A 21,674-nucleotide genomic window follows, 5' to 3' on the forward strand; every position below is an offset into this window, starting at 1 on the left:
ATTACCCAAACCGCTCAGCAAATGCCCAAAGTGAGAGAGAGAGAGAGGCGGCGGCGGCAGCATCAGGGCACGAACCTCTAGAATACAGCCTTTCCCAACTCATCATTCATTCAGGGACTGCAGATGCTCCCCGATTCATACGTTCTCCCCCTTGATGCCACCCCACTCCTTTGGGCCATGCGATTTACCTCAAATCTACTCAAACTCGAACTCTTCGAACGGGATTTCTTGCGGAGATACACCGAGAAGAATCTACGCACAGTGAACTTCCTCATGCTCGTTTCCATTGCCCCGTTTGAACTAGCATGCAGGGCCGGGAGCTGCAGTGCTGGGGGGAGCTAGTGCATCCCCACCGTCCCTATTGTTAAAATCCATGGAAGAGACACGGGCTGCCTTCGCAGCGTGGGCTTTCCATCCACCCCACCGGGCTGCCGGAGCTAGGTAAACAAAGGGCCGGCTGCACGAGCCATTGCAGATTTCCGGGGGCTGCTCAATCGGGAGAGCACCCCAAGCTTTTACTCTCGATCTCTTTCTTTCCACTGTTTACATTGGAGTGCTGCAAGACTCTCTTTCCCCTCCTCTCCCCTCCCTTCCTTTGCCTTCAGTGCTACTACAGCCAATCACCTTGCGTTTCTGCTGCATGTACAATTAACCCAGCTTTCCACTCCCAGGCACAGAGGATTTCAGATAAATATTGTATGCGTCTATTGTGTGTACCCTTAGTGGGTTCCTTTGGGTCTTTTCTAGTTTTTTATTTATTGCTTTGGAAACTCATTTCTTTCACATCCGCGTGCGTACACACGTACACACACACACACACACACACACACACACTCCTGAATTATAAAACATAGAGGACCTGATTTTATTCTGTAGAGGACAGAACTTTCATTTTAAATTGTCAAATATCTTTTTAAAAGAGATAATATCAGAGTGGAGCTCTGAATACACCTAACTTTCCAGGTCTGCATCTTCCTTCCTTATCCCTGGGGATGCACAAAGAGCTAGTTATCACCCTATCCAGGCAATAGCCCGTAAAGTGGTCAGAAAAGTTTCTTTGGAAACAATTCCCCAGTTTCTTTTTGCAAAGGGGGTACCTTTCTTTATTTCTAGGGATGTAACAGATTTTGCAAGCCACTGAAGGGGCACTAGCTCCTAACCTTGAGATGATCCTCCTTTTTCAGCATGTAAAGAACAAAGACACACATCCTGCTTCATGACCCTCACTACATATACAGAAAATTACCCAAACAGATGACTTATTAATGTCTGAATGGAGCATACCCTGAGAGAGAAGTGACCCAGGACCCTGGGGAAGGTTTCTCAGAAGCTGCCTGGCAGCATGACTATATATGATCTGCCTTAAAGGGAAACACATGGCTTTTCTAATAGCCTTCATCCTAACCACTGTCAGAAATCAGTAATCTTCATAGCTTCTCTATTAATTTGCCCGTTCTCTATCCATATGCTAACTTGATGCACACATATAAAAAATGAGCTTAATTTTTAAAAAAATGACTCAAGTATTATGAGGATTTCTGAGCTTTTGATGAAGTGATTCCTTTTTCACAGAAAATTAATAATCTATTCAATTCAACAAGAAATTATTAAGTGTCAATTAGGTGTCAGGCACCATGCTAAGTGTTCTGACTATGAAGGCAAAAATGAAACAACCTCTGCCCTCAAAGATCTTATATTCTACAAAAGGGAAAAGAACATGTATACACAGAAGTAAACTGTATGTATATATACATGCATATGTGCATACATAATATATGCATAGATGGTAAATGCAGATAGATATAGATGATGTAGCTATATAGATACATAGTAAATACATAATAATTTGGGATGGAGAACGTTAACAACTGAGACGATCAGGAGGAGTTGGAGTTTGAAATGATCGTGGAGGACAACTGGGGGGTTACATCTATGTATGACTTAATCTCTTTCTCTCTTATATACTTGGGATCAAACATTGTAAGTTTGCTTTCCTTGGATTAGAATTGCTGTGAGATACAAAATATATGAAACTTACACCGTATTCAGGAAATTCTGGGTTTGCATATTCCCTGGTATTGAGGGATATTCCAAGATTTCTAACAGGGTCTTGTATCATAAAAGAAACAGGAACATGGGTGATCAAAGGGAAATTGTACATTTTAGTCTTCATTTAGGAAGTTAAATCAGCAAGCATTTATTAAGTACCTACTATGTGTCAAGTGCTATGCTAAGCCCTGGGAGTATAAAAAAAAAATGTGGGGGGGGGGCGGGGAATAGTCCCTGTTTTCAAGGAGTTCATAATCTAATGGAGGAGACACAATATGCAAACAACTATATCTGAGCAGAAGGCAAGATTTTAACTGACTTGAAGGACGCTAGGAGGTGGAGATAAGAAGGGAAAGAATTCCAGGCACTGTGGATATCCCATTGAAGATGAACAGATCGGGAAGATGGAGTGTATTGTAGGCTTGTTTTCTAAGAACATTCTTGGCTCAGTAAAACAGAATTGGAAAAGGAAAGTCAAAAGATTATTCTCAATTCTGCCTCATCTTGAGTTCAAGGGAACAAGTTTATCTTAGAACACAGTAACCTCAAATACACACAAAGCTTCTCTATTTCATTTAGGGAGTTAATACTAGAATGACAACTGTGTGTTTAATTTTTGAACTCCCCAAATAAAACAAATAATTTAAAGCTAACATCATATAGCATTGTTTCAGATAATTCACACCCACTGCCACAAAGGAAAAAGAAATAATTAAGCTCCATACGTGAGTCTCAAAAAGAGAAAGATGAATACAGACAATGATTTGGTCCAATCTTCCTGAACTATGGTTCAAAGTGCAGACTTGAATCTAAATATCTTTACCACCACGATTTCTCCACTACCCTAAAAAGAGCACATGTCTATTGCTTCGCCTATGAGATCATCTCTTATGGCCAATGAGATTATCATATCCTCTAGGACAAGGGCTTTATTGTGTGAGTTGTTAATTCAGGGGCAGATCAGAGTGCCCCTGCACTGTGTGGGCAGAGCATGCTAAAAAGTTACTGTGAGGCATTGAGAGAACAGGCAGCCCCACATCAATTGCAATGTAGGCTAAACTGCCATGGAATTCCCATTCCAACCCACTGATAACTCACTCCTCTATGTCTACTGAATCTTAAGGTGGCTATTTTGGCAATGCTTTTTGTCTACTGCCTCTCAGCAGCTTACATCATAGTTTACATCTTAGTGACTTTAGATGGACCTCCCCCTTGGCAAGAGGTCAGTACTTAAAAGCATGTCCCTTGCTCTCCTCTGGCTTCACATATCACTGTCAAAACATATCCTGGTCCACCATATAGGTCTTCTCTTTCATAAGTATCCATAGTTCTTGGTAAAATGTCACATACCTGAGAATAATTCAATAGCAGTTGATGATTATGAATGAGGAAGGAGATATGATTTCTAATTAGTCAATTGCACTCAACCACCTGGTGCTGCCCAAATATTTCTGATCTGTATTGAAAACCTCAAGCTTGTGAAAGCTTTGTGTCACAAAGGAGGATTAGAAAGTCAATTGAAACCACGATAGGCTAATTTACAGCTCGAGTAAAATTAGCAATAGTAAACCTCTACATGCTATAAATGGAGAAAACTGATTTCATCTTGGGATTTAAGCTTGGAATAGATGAGTAAAGACTGAAATCACAGAGAAACACACTTAAGTAAACAGGCTGGGCAGAAGACAGCGTGAGTAATCTTATCATTCCTCATCTGGTGAGACAGAGCAACCATACTAGTAAGTCCAGCAATAATTTTCCCAATGAACAAAAGAGGAAGTGGTTTTACCAGGAGGACGGTGCACACACATGTACACAAACTTGAAAGTACTAGTTTCCTTGTTCTATGAAGTTCTTTAAATAGATTTAAATTGTTCTTTACAGATGGCCAGGGCTGTCCTTGAGCAAAGGTAATCTGGGTGATGTCCTATGTAGTGAGGGGTATCCAAAAGACTTGTCTGGTCATAATTCTCTCTCCCACTTGCCGGGCCTAATTCCTGAACTCCCCTTTGGAAATCACCCTAATGGGAGGCTTCTGAAGATATTTTAATGCATCATGGAATTAAACAAAAGATTTAGCAGGGAGTACTGGAAAGAGTATTTGATTGGGAATTGAAATCATTGATTTCTACTTCAATCTTTGCTACTAGCAAGCTGTGTGACCTTGCATAAATTACATAACTTCTCTGAGGTTTTAGTTCATCACTTACCATTAAAAGTAACTGCAATGTACTGTTTCTTTTCTCCAATGCATCCTTCATGAAACTGCTAAAATATTTTTTCTAATTTTCATATTTATGAAATGACATGGTAGAATACATACCCATAAGGGAAAGAATACATAACAAATGCATGAGAAGATACAAACCAAGTGCTATTTGAGCATTACTTCCAGCTTTGACATTTGATGATTCTCTTTTTGAATTAGTTGACTGCTAAGTTTTATTAACTAAAACCTTATACAGCAGATCCTAGGAGCTATGTATTTATTCAGGACCCTAAAGAAAGATTTATTTATAGATTTATTGGCAAAATTGGGTGGAAAAAAAGGAATTGAGAGTTGATACTTTGGAATCAAGGATCCTTTCACATTCTTGTACTTTTTATAGGTGTACTCTTTCTAAGCCTAACTCTGTCCCAAAACAAAAAGGCAAGGTAATGTGAACCTCATGATGGGGTATAGAGATCTAGATCTAGATCTAGATGTATAGAAGTCCTAGATTTAGAGTGGGAAAGGACCTTAGAAGTCATCCAATCCAACCCACCTATATTTCGCATGAGGAAGATGAAACCCAGAAAGGTTAAATAATTTACAAAGGTAGAAAATGAGAGTCAGGATTTGAATTCAGGTTCTCTTGCTCCAAATCTGGTCAACTTTCACATTGTATTGATGTTATAAATCACTCAAATTAATTGAATTTATTTCAAATACAAGCTGTCTAGGAAATTACAAGACATTAGATCTACTCTTAGGCATGGTGCCACTTTCTTGGACTAGTTCACCAGTCCTTTTGTCTGATTTGGTCAATGGATGATACAATACTAACTGGTATTTACATAATATTTAATCACCAAGAGCTTTGCATAAACAGAATGAACCTCACAACCACATATGTGGTATAGATACCATTTTATAGGTGAAGAAAACAAATGAGTTTAGACAACCTATCAATCATCACACAGACAGTAGATGCTTGAGACAATGTTTGAACAACTCTCTCTTTGATCTAAATCCATTGTCCTTTCCCCTATATTCATAAGATTGTGGGATTTAGAGTTGGAAGTGACCTCATAGGCAATCTAGTCTAATTGCCTCATTTTAATTGATGAAGAACTGAGGTTTAGAGAGGCTAAGTTACCCGTCCAAGGTCCCCCAGACAGTAAGTAATAGAACTGTGACTGAAATCCAGGTCTTTTGATTCTGAACCCAATGTACTCTGTATTATACAACATGACCTCTTGACTGAAGACAATTGCAAAATTACAACATTTTAGAATCGGAAGGGCTCTCAGTGGCCACCTAATATAACCCATACTCCAAACTCAACAAAAAGACATTCAATTTCTACTTAAGATGTCCAAGGAAGGGAAAACGAATACCTCGAGGTGGCACATTCCATTTTCAGACAATGCTAATTGCTTAGGAAGTTCTTCCTGACACCAAACTTAACTTTGCCTCTCTTCCACCCATTGGTCTGCCTTCTAGGGCCAAGTAGAAAAAGTTAATCCCTCTTCTATGTGAAAGCTTTTCAAATAATTGAGGATAAATTTAATTCCCCTCCCCTCTAGGCCACTCTTCTCCAGTTTAAGCCTTCCTAGTTCTTTCAACCAATCCTCACAGGGCATAAACTCAAAGTTCTTGCCCTTTTTTCTCCTTGACCTCTTCTGGAAACTCTCCAGTTTTATCAGTCTCATTCCCAAACTGGCATAGGAATTGAACATAATACTCCAGATGTGATATGATGAAGGCAAGGGATAGAGGAACTAGCCTTTCTTCATATAGTCCAAGATCATATCAACTTTTTTTTAGCTGCCATATCACACTATTAGCTCAGAGTATATACAATCTGCAGATCTCTTTCAGATAAATCACTTTATCAATGTTTTTGCCATATTACACTTTAATTCATTTTTTATCTTATGTGTAAAAATTTTAAATTTGTCATTAGAAAAAATTTAGATTTAACCCAAAGTTCTCATCTGTCAGGATCTTTTGGGAACCTGATGCTACCATCTAAAATCTTAGCGAATCCTTCCAATTTTGAATCATCCACAAATTTAAGGTTGCCTTCTCCAAAAAGGCTTGCATTACAATTTTTTGATAGCTCTTTTTTTGTTGGTTGTCACCTAAACACTCAAGAAACCACAGACCTTATTGCTTATTGGAAAGATTTTGTTTTCCACAAATTGACAGAAATAGAGAAAATGGTAGAATTATAATGTGATAGGAAAAGTAGAGCAAGGTAGATGGGGCAGAGAAAAGCAATGTGGTAAACAAACACTGTCGACCTCTGTTTCTCTGAATTATAGGAACATTCCCTCACCTTCACCATCATTTAAGTAAAAATATACGCACCCTCGTCAAGTACAGATGCTTGAAAAGAAGCCTGGAGATTTACTGAGCTTGGAAAGGCACATAGGAATAAATAGTTATGCTTAAAGGGAAAGGCTTCCTGAAGGAGACAAATTAAAAGACCAAAGACAGAAGATAAAGAGGGAGAATTAATAAAGAGTGTCACAGTGAGATCCAGAGGTACTGAACAGAGAAAGCTGTAACTGGATGGAAAGGGAGATTGAATACAAAGAAGGAGAGTGATAAGAATAGAGAGCTTATGTCCAAGTAATGGATGCAAAGAAAAGGAAAAAGGACAGAGACTGTTACAGACGCAAAGGGAAAGAATTCAAGGAACCAGGAACAGACGGATGGTAAAAGAGTTAAGTACACAGAGAGGTATGAGATGCGTGTGCCTCTGACATTCATATGAGGACAGAAACTGAAGAGGACTTGTACCTACAGCCAGGACACTAAATAAGGATGTATTAGCACTATGAAAGCTGAACACAAGAAAGATTTGTGCCTCAAGAGGATACAGAGAAAGGGACTTGAAGAAGCTTTTATACTTTCCCTGTGTTTACAGGCATAGAAAAATCCTAAGAAATGTAACTTTAGCTGACATGGTTTTTAAAAAATGGTCTGGGAGAAAAGGAGAAGTAAGGAGAGCAGTAATCAGATACATTTCCTTTTCCCAAGAAAGTCCTAGCCATATCTCATAGCCATCATTCAGTCTTTGACTAGGGATATCAGATAAATGTGGTTCATGGTGAGGCAGATACAAAAATGCTCTGGGAGCTTTCAAAGAGCTACATGATCCCTTGTAAGAATCTGTCTTTTAAGGATTTAAGAATGAATAACAACTTTTAAAAAACTCAAAACAAAGAAATGCCACACTTAAGGATGCAAATTGATAGCTTGTCTCACTGCATGAGTTATTCAGTGACTCTTCCTTAATAGGCTCATCAATAAAATGCAGATAAATCCAACTTTTCTTTCAAGTTATCTTAATAATCAAATGGTGGAGTTTATAGTCAGAAAGCACAACGTAATTGTAGAGTTTATACAATTTCTTTTAGAGTAAGGTCACAAGAGAAGTTAGCAAATGCTAAGCAATCAGATGATATGTTCGGACTCGAAGGTCAAGTAGAATTGAAGTTAACTTTCTCGTGGATCTTAACAGGTGATTCAATTTCCAAATTTCCCACAGGGTCCTTCCTGGATGCCACACAGCTGCTGGTCATTTCCCAGCGCTCTCTGGGTGCAGGAGCTACAAAGGAAGGGAACCCCAGGATCTGACTGTTGCATGGGGTCTTAGTGGCCATCTAGTAAAATTCATACACAAAAGGAGTCCCACAATAATATACTCAACACATGATTATTTGTTTAAAGACCTATTGTTCTCTTTTTTCCCTCCTACAGTATTTCTTCAAATATGCTATGAACTTGGAAATGAAATGGTCAAGGGAAATACGATTAACCTGCCTAAGTCCTATTTGAGGCATGTGGATAAGATGACTCAGTGGATAAAGCACTGTGTCTGGAATCAGGAAGACCTGAGTGCAAATGTGGCCTCAAACACTTGTTAGCAGGGTGACCTGGGCAAGTCACTTAATTTCTGTTTGCCTTGGAGTCAGCTCAGTGGCTCGGTGGATAGAGAGCTGGACTTGGAGTCAGGAAGATCCAAGTTCAAATATGGCCTCCTACATTCACTAGCTGTGTGATCTTAGGCAAATCACTTAATCTCATTTGCTTTCAGCCACTAAAGAAGGAAATAGCAAACCACTCCAGTAACTTTACCAAGAAAACTCCATACGGGGTCAGGAAGTATTGTATGTGACTAAACAACTACCACAACCTGAAAGCCCTATTTGTCAGCAGCCTCATCCCTAACATAAGCAGCTGTGAAAGGCCCTAAGGATTCATCCCATGGGCCAATTTCTTTGAAGAAGATCCCATTAAGAAAGCCCTCTAGTGTTTGTGGACTTAATATAATCAGCACAATGTCATCCACAAGCAGAAACATCTGGATCCTTTTGCTGTGAACACAGAATCTCTTCTCTAATTGACTGTGTGCAGAGTAGCTTCCATGACAATAGCAAACACATGTTTTATTGTAAGGATAGATATTGTAAGGAAGATCTGGTTTAGCTAAGACTCATGCCAAGCACTCTGTAGGACGAGACTTTTCCTCCACTGCTTCTCAACTGTTTGTGAGATGAATCTGTTCACATTCTTCAGTTATCTGCTCTTTGGCCATCTTCCTATAATGCTATGGTCCTCCAGCTTCCAGCTCTCACTCTCCTGATTAGCGAGAATTCACAGTGTGCTATTTTCCAATCATTTTCATGCTCAACACCAGCTCATGTGCCTTCACTCTTCTCCTTTCTTATCTTGAACTCTGGGGAATTGTGATCAAATCAACATTAGCATTCCTGGAAAGGCCATACCAAACAATTGTTCTGTGACTGCCTTTACCATTCCTGTGATTTTCCATATCAAAATACCCTTCTCTGGCCACCCCCCACCCCCAAGTACATCGTCTTTCCCTATTAGAATATATGCTCCTTAAAGGCAGACACTCTCTTTTTTGACACTTAACACAATTCTGGAACCTAATAAGTGCTTAATAAAATGTTTTTTCATTCATTCATCATATATACATTATTAGGATTATTGACCATATGCCCAATGCATTATGATTAGGGCAGTATGCTTATTAATGCTATTAAAGAATTCACCTTCTATAAATTAAAATGCCATTAGTAGTCAATGTCAATGAGAAAATAAATACAGCAAACAAAGGGAAAAAATTCTATTTAAGTATACAGTGGAGGTCAGGGTGGCAAAATGGATTAGAGTTATTAACCTTGGAATCAGGAAGAATTGTGTACAGGTTCAATCTCTGAGCTGACACATACTAGCAGTGTGACCATGAACAATTCTGTTTCATACAACTCTCTTGAATTATAAGGTAGAGGGACTTCTCATCTATATTGGTAGAAGGTGTTTATACAGAAAGGTTCATATACCAATAAAATCACCTCAAGCCCCTCCCCACAAAATGCATCAATTCAACAAGTACCGTGATTTTGTTGGGGTGAGAAATTTACCCATCAAAGCAAATTCAAAATCTTTTATAGCTTAGTGGACAAAGTATAGAATGTTCCAGAGACTTGGAGAAATTTGGTGAGAGAGCAATAGCATTTATAAAGGAATTTGCAAATATTTTATCTTAACAACCCTTCGGAGAGGCAGGTGCTCTCATCTCCATTTTACAGTTAAGGAAACTGCGGCAGGTGGAAGTGGACTTGTCCAGGGTCACATAGCTAGATATACCTGAGGTGATATTTGAACTCAGATATTCCTGACTCCAGCATTCTCTTTATTGTGCCAGTTAGCTAGCTCTTTAGAGGCAGAATTCAAGTATATAAGGTGAATAAATAAAGCTCACTTTTGGGCAAAGATTCTTAACCTAGAGTTCATGAAATTGTCTTAAAAAAACTGTCACCTGTGCATCAGGGCCTGGAGTCAGGAAGACCTGAGTTCAAATGTGGCCTCTGACACTTACTAGCTATGTGACCTTGGGTAAGACACTTAATCCTGTTTGCCTCAGTTTCTTCATTTGTAAAATGAGTTGGAGCAAGAAATGGCAAGTCATTCCAGTATCTTTATCAAGAAAACCCCTAAATGAGATAATGGAGAGTTGGACACGACTAAAACAGCTGCAAAACAACAGCAAAATTCCAATATAGCTGGTTTCTGCAGTAATCTCATGCATTTTATCTTGTGCATTTAAAAATATTATTTTGAGAAAGGATTCATAGGCTACACCAAAGTACTAGAGAGATCCATATCACAGCAAAGGCTAAGAGAACTCCAGTTTTAGGGAGTGGATTTTGTATTTGAGATTTCATATACATTATCAGCTTGCAAAAGAGACACTCCAACTATAATGACTCAGAAACTGCTAATATTTCTGAAATAACTAATAGAAGTAAACAGTAGAGAAACATGTTATTAAAAATCCCAATGAAATAAGAGAAATTTTTCATAAAGATTTATGCCAATTATATTACTACAGACTAATGTGTTATATTATGAAATTTTAATTGTTTAGAAATTCATGACGGTGATTTATTATTTATTCATCTGCTGTCCGAATCTTCCCCCTCCCATTTATTTGGATATAAGGATTGAGATAACTGATGCCCCTGAGCAGGCTCCCTTCTTATTCCTCTATTTTCCCCAAAAGACTAGAATGTGAAAGGTTAGATCTATGAGCTATCATAGAAATCAACTACTGTCAACAAACCATAGATCTAATCACAGCCAAGAATAATGACTCCTTCCATGCTGAGGAATAGAAATGCACATTAGTGAATATGCACTGGGTATTGAGACAATGTTATCCATCAAAAAAAAAAAAAAAGACTTTATAGTGTCTCATGGCAATGTGATGGGAATAGTTCAGCTTTCAAAGCAGTAAGATGTAGATGGGAATAAACAAATCTTGGAAGCTCACATTAACAAATTAATGATAGGACTGGGACTATAGCCTCTGCCTAGAGTCTACATCTGGATGCCCTATTTCATTAAACTGCCCAGATTTAAGGAAATAAAGCATTTTAAAAGCAATGATGAGGGGAGGGAATTCAAACAAGATGTGCATGCCAATCCATCGACAAATATTTATTGAACACTCACTGTGTAACCAGCAATGTAGCAGGTGCTCTGACAATCAAAGGAAAAGATGCTGGTTCCTGTTAAGCCTGTTAAGAGCTTACAAGCTAGTAAGTGAGACAAGCCTGGCATACATGAAACAAATAGAGACTAAAAATTCTATCACTTATGTCAGATAGAAAACTGTGTGCTTGCAGGCTTTGATTGTTCAGAAAAGAGAGGAGAGCTTTGAAATGTGGTCAAGATTGGTTTACCAGAGAAGAGAGAGAGAGAGAGAGAGAGAGAGAGAGAGAGAGAGAGAGAGAGAGAGAGAGAGAGAGAGAGAGAGAGTGTGTGTGTGTGTGTGTGTGTGTGTGTGTAGGTGGACAGCTTTCTAGGGAATGGAGAAATCAATAAACAAAGGCACAGAGGCAGGAACAAGCCTGGATGTGGAAAGACAAGGGAAGTGTTTGGCATGATTTGAATGGGAAGTTCATATTATAAAAGAAGAATGGAACAAGAAACGATAGGCAGAGTGGATCCAAGTGCCCTTGAAAGTGAGGCAGAAGAAATAAATAATTTAGCAGTCACTATAGGCTCTTAAGGAGGCAGCTAGTTGGTTCAGTAGATAAACTGCTGAATCTGTAGCCAGGAAAGACCTGAGTTCAAATTTACCCTAAGACACTTACTATCTGTGTGACCCTGGGAAAGTCACTTAACCCCTGTTTGCCTTAATCCACACAGAAGGAAATGACAAATCTTTGACAAGAAAGCACCATGGACAGTAGGGTCCATGGGGTCATAAAGAGTGGGATATAACCAAACAACTGAACAACAAATAAGTTCCTGAGCAGAAAAACAAAATGATGAAAGTGCTATTTTCAAAGATTAATCTCATTGTTAGATTCAGAATAGATCAGAGGCTGGGAGATAAGTCAGGGGCATTGGCCAGGAAACTGTTACTATGATGCAGGTGAAGAGCCTGTATTAGGGTAGGCATAGCCAAAATGGAAAAGAGGAGATACCTCACCAGAAGCACCTACAGAAGATAAAGGAAAAGAAAGGAAGAGACTGAGATGAATGACTACAAGATTTCTGGTATGGGAAACAGGAAAAATGGTGATACCACCGGCAGAGATGGGGAGATTAGACAATGAGGCAATGTGTGTATATTAGTTTTTGTAAATGTTCAAGGTTACACAGTAATGACCAAAAAGAAGCAGGAAAAAAAAAGATATGTAGGATCTGATTACTTAGGAGTGGAGAAGACAATACTGTTGATTCACAAAGACCATCTCAAAGGCCACCTCCTCCTCTACAAAACCTTCTTTGACCATTTCAACACAAAATGATCTCTCCCAACTCTAAATTCCTACTACTTATCTGTACCTTCATTCATCACTTTATTCATTACTTCATTTAATTCATCAAATTTGTATAGGCAATACTACACTTAAGTATAAGCTTCTATTTGCTTAAAGATAAAAGGATAAGAAATCATAGTTATTGTTCTTAAGAAGCTTATACACTCATAAGGAGATACAACACATATCCAGGAACTACAGATGCACCAGTAGAATGTGATAAAGGCAAAGGGGTGAATCAAAATGCTCTAAGAAAAACTGAGGAGGGTCAGATCCCCTTCAGCTGGATAAGGAAAAGTGGTAACTGATGGGTTCTAAAGGAAGAAAGAGTTTTAATAAGCAGAGATTAGAGGGAATGGGGTACAGCCTGAGTAAACACATAGAAATGGAGGAAATCAGGAACAGTTAGTCATACAATTTATCTAGAAAAGCAGATTGTGAATAGTAGTATGAAATAAAACTAGAAAGATAGCTTAGAGCCAGATCGGCCTTAAATGCCAACACAAGTACTTAGTATTTTATACTATATGCAGTAAGAAGTCATTAAGCAGTTGTTTGTTGGTTGGTTGGTATTCAGGGGAAAGGAATCCCCACATCTCTTCCATTGCTTTGTGTTACTGTTAAATTTTTCACTTTCAACTTGTTTCCTTATTTACATTGTATACCTCTGGAAGGCTAGGATAATGTATCATGCTTCTTTGTTTATCCTACCACATCTGCACAACATTGAATTTCAAACATATTTGTGGAGTGAATTAATAAGTGGGGAGCTGGAGTTAGGGGGAAAACTTGGCTAGTTTAGAATGATAAAAATCAAGGGAATTTTAAGAGGAGAAGGACCACTGACAATATCAATTGTATAGAGGTTAACGACAAGGAAGATGGAGCAAATTCCAGTAGATCTGGTAACAGGAAGGAAGTTGTTGGTGACAAGAAAGACAGTCACAATCTCTCTCTCTCTCTCTCTCTCTCTCTCTCTCTCTCTCTCTCTCTGTCTGTCTCTCTGTCTCTGTCTCTCTCTCTCTCTCTCTCTCTCTCACACACACACACACACACACACACACACAAGCATTGATTTGAGTAGACAAAGAGTGAACAAAAACCAGATTACAAAGGGTTAAGAAAGGGATGCCTGAAAAGGAAGAGGAAGCAGCTGGTATAGACCACATGGACATGGAGTTTGGCAATGAGAGGAAGAGAGGAGATGAAAGAGCAGCCAGTCCGGATAACACTCAGCTGATTTTTTTTCAAGAGAGGATAAATCTGTGAATGTTTGAAGGCAGAAATGAAGGAGTTCATGGATGAGAAGAGACTGAAGAAGCTGAAGACAGAAATTGTAGAAATCAATGTTCTAGTGAAGAAATGATGAGATTCAAAAGACAAATGGAGGATCTGGCTTTTAAAAAATTCTTCATTCTTGTGTGAGGTAAAAGGAAAGGATGACAATTATCTACAATCCAACTGCAGGGTGACATCAGAGTGGCTGAACTTTCACAAACACAATTCAAGATTATCCTTTTCTTCAGATAAGATGTTAGATACTTTGCAAACCTTAAAGTGCTATACAAATGTTAGTTAATATTGCCATCAATGCAAAATAAAGATCACTGCCCTTTGTTTTAGAAAACATTACTTTGATAGAGGCATCAGAGTCTGTTTGGCAATGTCCATCAAAGATACTGACCATTTGGAAGTTTCTTAAGCAAACAGAAAATTTATGAAGCATTTATGATGTGCCAGTTATAGATATGAAGAATAAAATGAAACAATCCATCCTCACAGAGGGTCTTAACATTCTTTAGGAGAGAATATATGAGTTTCCTGGATAAGCCTGAGTAAGGAAATCCCTACATCCTTGGTTAAATTTTTTCCACGGGAAAAAGGCTCTCTTAGTGAGGTAAAATCCTGGGAAGCAAGTTAGAATTATCACATGGAGAGCTAAATTGAACTCCAGATAAATTAACAATTTGGCCAAATCTATAGCCCACCTATTAGAGGCTGAAACTGTATCTGGAACACAGAAAGGAAGGAAGGAAAGAAGAAATTTAACAGGAAAGAGGAAATAGGCTAAAATTGTAACAGGAAGGCTATAGGTACTATAAAAGAAAAAATTTTCTGTCAGTGATAGAATATAAGGTGCTTCATATTCATTAATTCATTGAATACTTATGATAAACTGTAAGATAGGATCCATAACAATGGATACCTCCCATTTTACAGATAATGAAAATGAGGCTCAGAAAAGTTACACGTTCATACACAAAGACAGTAAATGAGAGAATTGGGCTTTGAGCCCAGTTCTCTTGAAAATTCAATGTACTTTCTACTCATTTCATGCCACCTCTCTGTCAGGTTATTTAGGTCCTAGAAGAGGTACCAAAATGAATGTGGAATTTTTCCTTCGGATTGCAAGAAGAACTTTGTGAAATTTAATAAGAATTGATTAATCATTTCACATAAAACAGGCCCTGGGACTAGGGGTTATGACATCACAGTCTCTAACCTAAAAGGGTCTCTAATCTAATTTGGCACCAAACACTGAATTAGTACTTGGAAAATGTAAGCATTTAAAGACAGCATAGTACAAATTATTTTCATTGGGATGCCATCTTCCTCAATAAGAGATGATAAACTGGTCCTTCCACTGATCCTGTGATTTTAAAAAATCTATTTCATGCATCTGGCAGACATATGTCTCTGTGTGTGTGTGTTGCCCATATACCTGAAGCAAGAAGAGAGAGACCTTTCTGCCTCAAATTAACCCTTCTTCACACTGAACTATTTATTGTCACCTCTTGTTCATTTTAGCTATCAACATCATGCTCTATGACTCTACAAAGGTTTATAATAATATCAACTTGATCCCCAAACCTTACATACATACATACATACAGAGAGATGGAAAAACAAGCAGATTACATTTGCTTCTGTACTCTGGATTTCTTCTTCTTGGGTAATAAGCAGATGTTAATTAACTATGCCTTTTTAGAATGCTACCTAAATACAGGAAAAATATAATGAAGACACTGTTTTTTATGAAGTATTTATAACTTAATTGAAACAGCATAAAATTATGACAACATAAATTTGCCTTTCAATATAAGAGAGGCAGTATAGTATAATAGAAAGGTGGCAGAGTCAGAAGATTTGTGTTTGATTTCTGGCTAGTGAAAATTAACTACTTCAGTGACCTTCAGGACAAATCACTTGAGTCTCAGCACCAACAAATGCAAGATATAGTACAGTTATCCCTTCTACATTGGGGAGGTTAGGGGCACGGTGCCCCCCACCCTCAACCCTTCCCTGTGATCTGGATAATCGGTGTAAAAATCTTTGACCCTCCCTTCATACCAGAGAAGTCGCAATTATTATGATATAAAAAGATAAAATGTTGATATTATGCAATATTCTACATATATTTTATGCTTTTCTGAGTTTCTAAACTTTTTCTGTGTTGTCTACTGCTCTTCATGTGTCATCCATCCATGGCTTCCGCAAAACTCCCCCAAAATTCTCATTAAATTTCTTATGCCAACCCAGAATATATTGAAACCATGACGGGAAAAGTCATGATGTGGAAGGGATAACTGTGTATTTGTGCTATTTTTTCCCAACCCCCCCTCCCCCAGTGCTGTTATTATTTCTCTGATTCCATTGAAAAGAAACATTGGACAGAGAGTGCTTGATGTGATGCTAGGAAGACCTGAGTTTAAATTTTGCCTTACAAACTTCATAGTATGACTGTGAACAAGTCACTTAGCCTCTTTGTGAATTGGGTAACTCTCTAATAGTGGAAGTTATAAAATGATTAGCAACCTATGTCCATGGAAAGAGCTCCCATACAGAGGAAACAGAGGTGTTTGACTATCCTACTCTAATTTCACTGAAAGCTAGTAATACCATCACTGCTTAAAAAAAAAAATCTCAAATACTCAGTGCTGAAGATAGACAAACCAGCTAGATACCTGCTGCTGACTTCTGTAAGGCAATGCACTTAGTGACATGAGACAGAATTATACAATGAAACTAAACTCCAGAAGATCAGCTAGACTTATTTTTCTAAAAGAAGTCAAATCCGGGCTCAGCGCCGGAGTACCCGAGGTAATTAAGGGGATTTGCCTGTAACCTGACATTGTATGTCTAGGTTTGGGAAGGACATTTAATCAGCTACTGTAAAAGCCACCAGAATCTGCAGGAGGGAACAGATGTTGTATTCACAATGGTGTAGCCTGAGTTTTTTATATCATTTCAGAAAGCTTACATCAGGGAGCCAATATGCAACCAGTTAAGTGTGACCATTTCTCTCAGGCTGTTACATCACTGCTTCCAGTTATTAATGTGTTTGGACTTCCTTCCCTTGCTGGCTAGCTGGGGATTTTGATGATTTCTCAAAGAGCAAAGATCCTGTGTCAGTTCATTAGGTAGTAACTGCTATAATGCTGCACCTCCCCCCCTCCCCCTCCATGCTCTCAATGATAAATTGCAGTTTTCTGCAAACAGCAAAGTGAGTTACAGCACTTTCAAGTTCGTTGGTCATTTTGACTTATGAAAGGAAAATCTGGTGAAATGACATAGGATAATTCTTAAGAACACAAACCCTGAAAATTGGTAATTTACTTTAAAATGTCATGTTATGCCTAGAGGGAGTGTGGGGTAATAGAAATAGTGTTGGAATCAAGAGACCAGGGGTGGAATCCCAACTTTGATACTTAACTAGTATGGACTTGGCTAAGTCACTTTTCTTCTCAGACTCAGTTTCCTCATTTGTTAAATGGGGATAATAGTACTTATAATACCTACCTCATTGGTTCATTGTATGAACTCTAGAAACCTTAAGGTGGTATATGAGTTATTACAGAACATACCTACATATTCATCACATTAAACTATAACTGTTATCTATAATTTTATAAAATTGCATTTTATAAGGAAATTAATGTCAAATAAGCATATTTATTACTTTACAAGATAGATTGTTGTGGAGTTGTCTTTAGTAGTGTTTGACTCCTTGTGACTCCATCTGTGACCCCATTTGGGATTTTCTTGGCAAAGGTACTGGAGTGGTTTGCCATTTTCTTCTCCAGCTCATTTTATGGATGAAAAAATTGGGGCAAACAGGATTAAGTGACTTGCTCAGGGTCACATAGCTAGTATGTGTCTGAGACCAGATTTGAACTTAGGTCTTCCTGACTTCAGGCTCACAGCTCTATCCTTATAAGACAGATAGCGAGCTTAATTTTGCAGATTGGCCAAATAATAACTGACAAACCCAGGTCAACAAAGCAAAATCCCAAATAGGACTGGGGTTGAAAGTTCAAATACATTAGGACTACAAATGAGTTTTGAAAATCTGTGAAATGTTCAAGGCCTATAGTTTGGCAACTGTTTACATTGTTCCTTTTTTCAAACAGTACTCGTTCAACTAGTCAATGTTTATTAGACTTCTACTAACTACCTTCCTGAAAAGGACTACAGGGCATATTCAAACTAAACTGCCAAGCATTCAAACTATGCTTCAGAAAGCACAACTCCGATAGGCTGGCCACTTTGTTCAAATGCAAAATGTACCCTTTCCAAAAGGACTATTTTGTGGAGAACTTGCATGGGGCAAGCAATCACATGGTGGTCAGAAGAAGTGATACAAGGACACTCTCAAGGTCTCTCTCAAGAATTTTGGATTTGATTGTGGGACATGGGAGACACTGACCCAGGATCGCTCAGCATGGTCTGCCCACACCAGAAAATGTGCTGTGCTCTATGAGCAAAACAGAATTGAAACTGCACAAAGTAAACATAGGATGTGCAAATTTGGCGGAAGCACCCCAAATATGCACACACAGACTATCTGTGCCCAGTCTGTGGTAGAGCATTCCGAGCTCGAATTGGTCTGATTAGCCACAGTCAGACACACTGAAACTTCACTTTATCATGGTGATGTCATTTTGGTCCTCTTTCAAGACAAGGACAACAACCAACCAACAAGGCATAGGTAGAAAGACTCTATATGTCATGGTCTCTGCTTTCAAAGAATTCATGATTTACTTCAGAAAATGCGCACACATATAGACAAATACCTGAAGCTTACTTAAGACAAGTGTACTTAATGCAGTTAATTTTGTCTATCCCTTGAACACCACAATAAATCAATCCACAATCATTTCTTAAAATGCCTTCGTATCTGCAGGGAACTGCATTGTGCTAATTTCTGAAGATATGATACAAAAGCAGGACAACCTGCCCTCAAGTTTACATTCTACCTCACAAGCACTCTCAGGGGCTCATTTGTTTTCTCTGTCTCTTCCTCACACGTATGCATCCATATTTCATACAGGAATATTCAAACTTTGCTATTTAGCCTTTGTGAGATAGTAACCATGCATGAGACATCTTGCAAATTGTTGTTCACCCATAATTACATCTGTGCCGAACTGAAAGAGACTTTAAGAGGCTCTTATCTCTAATTTGAGTCCCTTATCCCTAGATATCTCAAAACCCAGTGTCTTTGATTTTAGTCCATAGACTCAAATGTTGACAGAATCCTACCACCCTCTAAAACATTTCTAGATTTAACAAATATTCATAGGAACCCACATTCTGCAACAGACTCCAAATTCAAACAACATCCTAAGTTTATTAAGACCGGCTATCTCTTAATACTCAGTTGGAGGCAACATGCTAAAGTATAAAGCATAATGAGTTTACAGTCATGCGTCTGATAGTTCTCAGCTATGTACAAATCACAATCTCTCTGAATGCCACTTTCCTCATCTTTAAAACAGGGATTATGGTACCTCCTTTATGGGATTATTTCAAGACTCAAGAGATGCTATCAAAAGAGAGATAAGATTTTTCAAATCTTCAATGGCTCCCCTTTGGATACTTCATATCTCTGCCATGCCCCCGCCCCCTCCAGAGACTTCATGGCCTTGGAATTTGCACATTGGAAGTACCTTCCCTCCACCCCTTTCCTTCTGACTAGAACAGCTCCTCCCAGAACTCTTATTTAAAGAGATGCCTAGACCCACCATGTCTTCATTCCTTTCCAGACTGCACTCTGGACTTCCCCCACCATTTCCCATCCTCTTTCAGCTTTTATAAGAAAAAATATGTTATCTTCCTCCATTAGAATGTAAGTTCCTTAATGGAAAGAATTTTCTTCCTTTCTGCTCGTACTTGTATTCCCAAAGCTTGGCACAAAGTCTGGTATATAGTAATCACTATATAGCCACAAGCAGCTTATTGATTGACTGTCTAGTCCAGTTATGCTGATAGTAACAATTCAAAGCACTTTTATGATTCCTGAAAGCTATTTATGTACCAGAAACCTATGGTGCATCACAACTACTCAGTGCTGATGGAGCCACGTTGATTAGTGATAAGGACATGATCCTAGAGAGATGAGCTGAACACTTCCATAGTGTTCTCAACAGACTATCATGAATCAGTGCTGAGCCCATTGACTATTTACCTCAGGTTGAAGTCAATCCCTCCTTAGCTGAATTTCCAACTGAAGAAGAGGTTTTGACGGCTACGAGGCTCCTTTCATGTGGTAAAGCACCTGGTGCTGATTCTATTCCAGCTGAGAGTTACAAGGTAGGGGGTCCATTGCTCATTCAAAAGCTGACTGAAATTTTCCAGGTTATATAGCAAGAGGAGGTTGTCCCCCAGCAGTTCAAGGATATCTCCACTGTCCATCTCTATAAGGGTAAAGGGAATAGATTTTCCTGTGACAATCACAGGGGGATCTCTCTCTTAATCATTGCTGGCAAAATTCCTGCTAGAGTCCTCCTTAATAGGCTGATCCTTCACCTGGAAGATAGACATATACCTGAGAGCCAGTGTGGCTTCAGAAAAGGCCAAGGAACAGTCGATATGGTGTTTGCTGCCCAACAACTCCAGGAGAAATGCCAGGAGCAGAACAGAGGTCTGTACACAATGTTTATGGATCTGACCAAGGTTTTTGACACTGTTAGTCGTGAAGGCTTATGGAAAATTATGTCAAAATTTGGTTGCCTGGAGAAGTTCCATCAATATTGTACATCAATTTCATGATGGCATGTTTGCTCGGGTTCTGGATAATGGACAAAGCTCTCGTGACTTCCCAGTCACCAATGGAGTGAAACAGGGCTATGTGCTTGCTCCCATATTTTTTAGCATGTTGTGTTCAGCCATGTTGACAAATGCTTTCAGTGAGAATGAATATGGCATCAAGGTCAACTACCATACTGATGGTGAGTTCTTCAATTTGAAAAGGTTACAAGCCAAGACCAAAGTGGAGGGAGTGTTGGTGCATGATTTTCTGTTTGCAGATGATTGTGCACTCAATGCAGCCTCTGAAGCTGAGATGCAACAAAGTATGGATCAATTCTCTGCTGCCTGTGCTGATTTTGGCCTCATAATTAACACCAAAAAACCACAGGTGCTCCATCAGCCACCACCACACCATCCATACATGAAACCATTGGTTACAACAAATGGAGAAGTTTTGGATGCTGTGGGTAAGTTCACTTACCTTGGTAGTGTACTTTCCAGGAATGTACACATTGACAATGAGATTGATGCACGCTTTGCCAGAGCTAGCTCAGTGTTTGGGAGGAAGAAAAGTTTGGGAGAGAAGAGGTATTAGAATGACTACCAAACTGAAGGTCTACAGAACCGTTGTGCTGACTTCATTGCTGTATGCCTGTAAAACATGGACAGTCTACCAGCGCCATGCCAGGAAACTGAATCACATCCATCTGAACTGTCTTAGAAAGATTCTGAGGATCACCAGGCATGAGAAGGTACCAGACACTGAAGGCCTTGTTCGAGCTGAACTGCCAAGTATTCAAACTATGCTTCAGAGAGCTCAACTCTGATGCACTGGCCACAGCGCATTTGTTCAAATACAAAATGTACACTTGCCAAAAAGACTATTTTATGAAGAACTCTCATGGGGCAGGTGATCACATGGTGGCCAGAAGAAACGATACAAGGACAGTCTCAAGGTCTCTCTCAAGAACTTTGGATTTGACTGTGCAACACGGGAGACACTGGCACAGGACCGT

At 38.9% G+C, this 21,674-nt stretch overlaps 1 protein-coding gene across 2 annotated transcripts in view; it reads right to left on the minus strand.

Annotated features, from left to right (window-relative positions):
• RPS6KA2 (ribosomal protein S6 kinase A2) overlaps positions 1 to 21,674 on the minus strand; it is a 434,977-nt gene that overhangs the window by 259,524 nt on the left and 153,779 nt on the right. Inside the window, exon 1 of one of the 2 annotated variants that reach the window (XM_072643860.1) lies at positions 189 to 530. The exons of the other annotated variant lie outside the window; for it this stretch is intronic. Coding sequence (XP_072499961.1) covers positions 189 to 287 — 99 coding nt within the window. The 5' untranslated portion in view covers positions 288 to 530. Of the gene's footprint in view, positions 1 to 188; positions 531 to 21,674 lie in introns of those variants that run through there. 2 annotated transcript variants of the gene reach the window in all.

Source organism: Notamacropus eugenii, chromosome 2, assembly GCF_028372415.1.
Source record: "Notamacropus eugenii isolate mMacEug1 chromosome 2, mMacEug1.pri_v2, whole genome shotgun sequence".
Lineage (NCBI taxonomy): Eukaryota > Metazoa > Chordata > Mammalia > Diprotodontia > Macropodidae > Notamacropus > Notamacropus eugenii.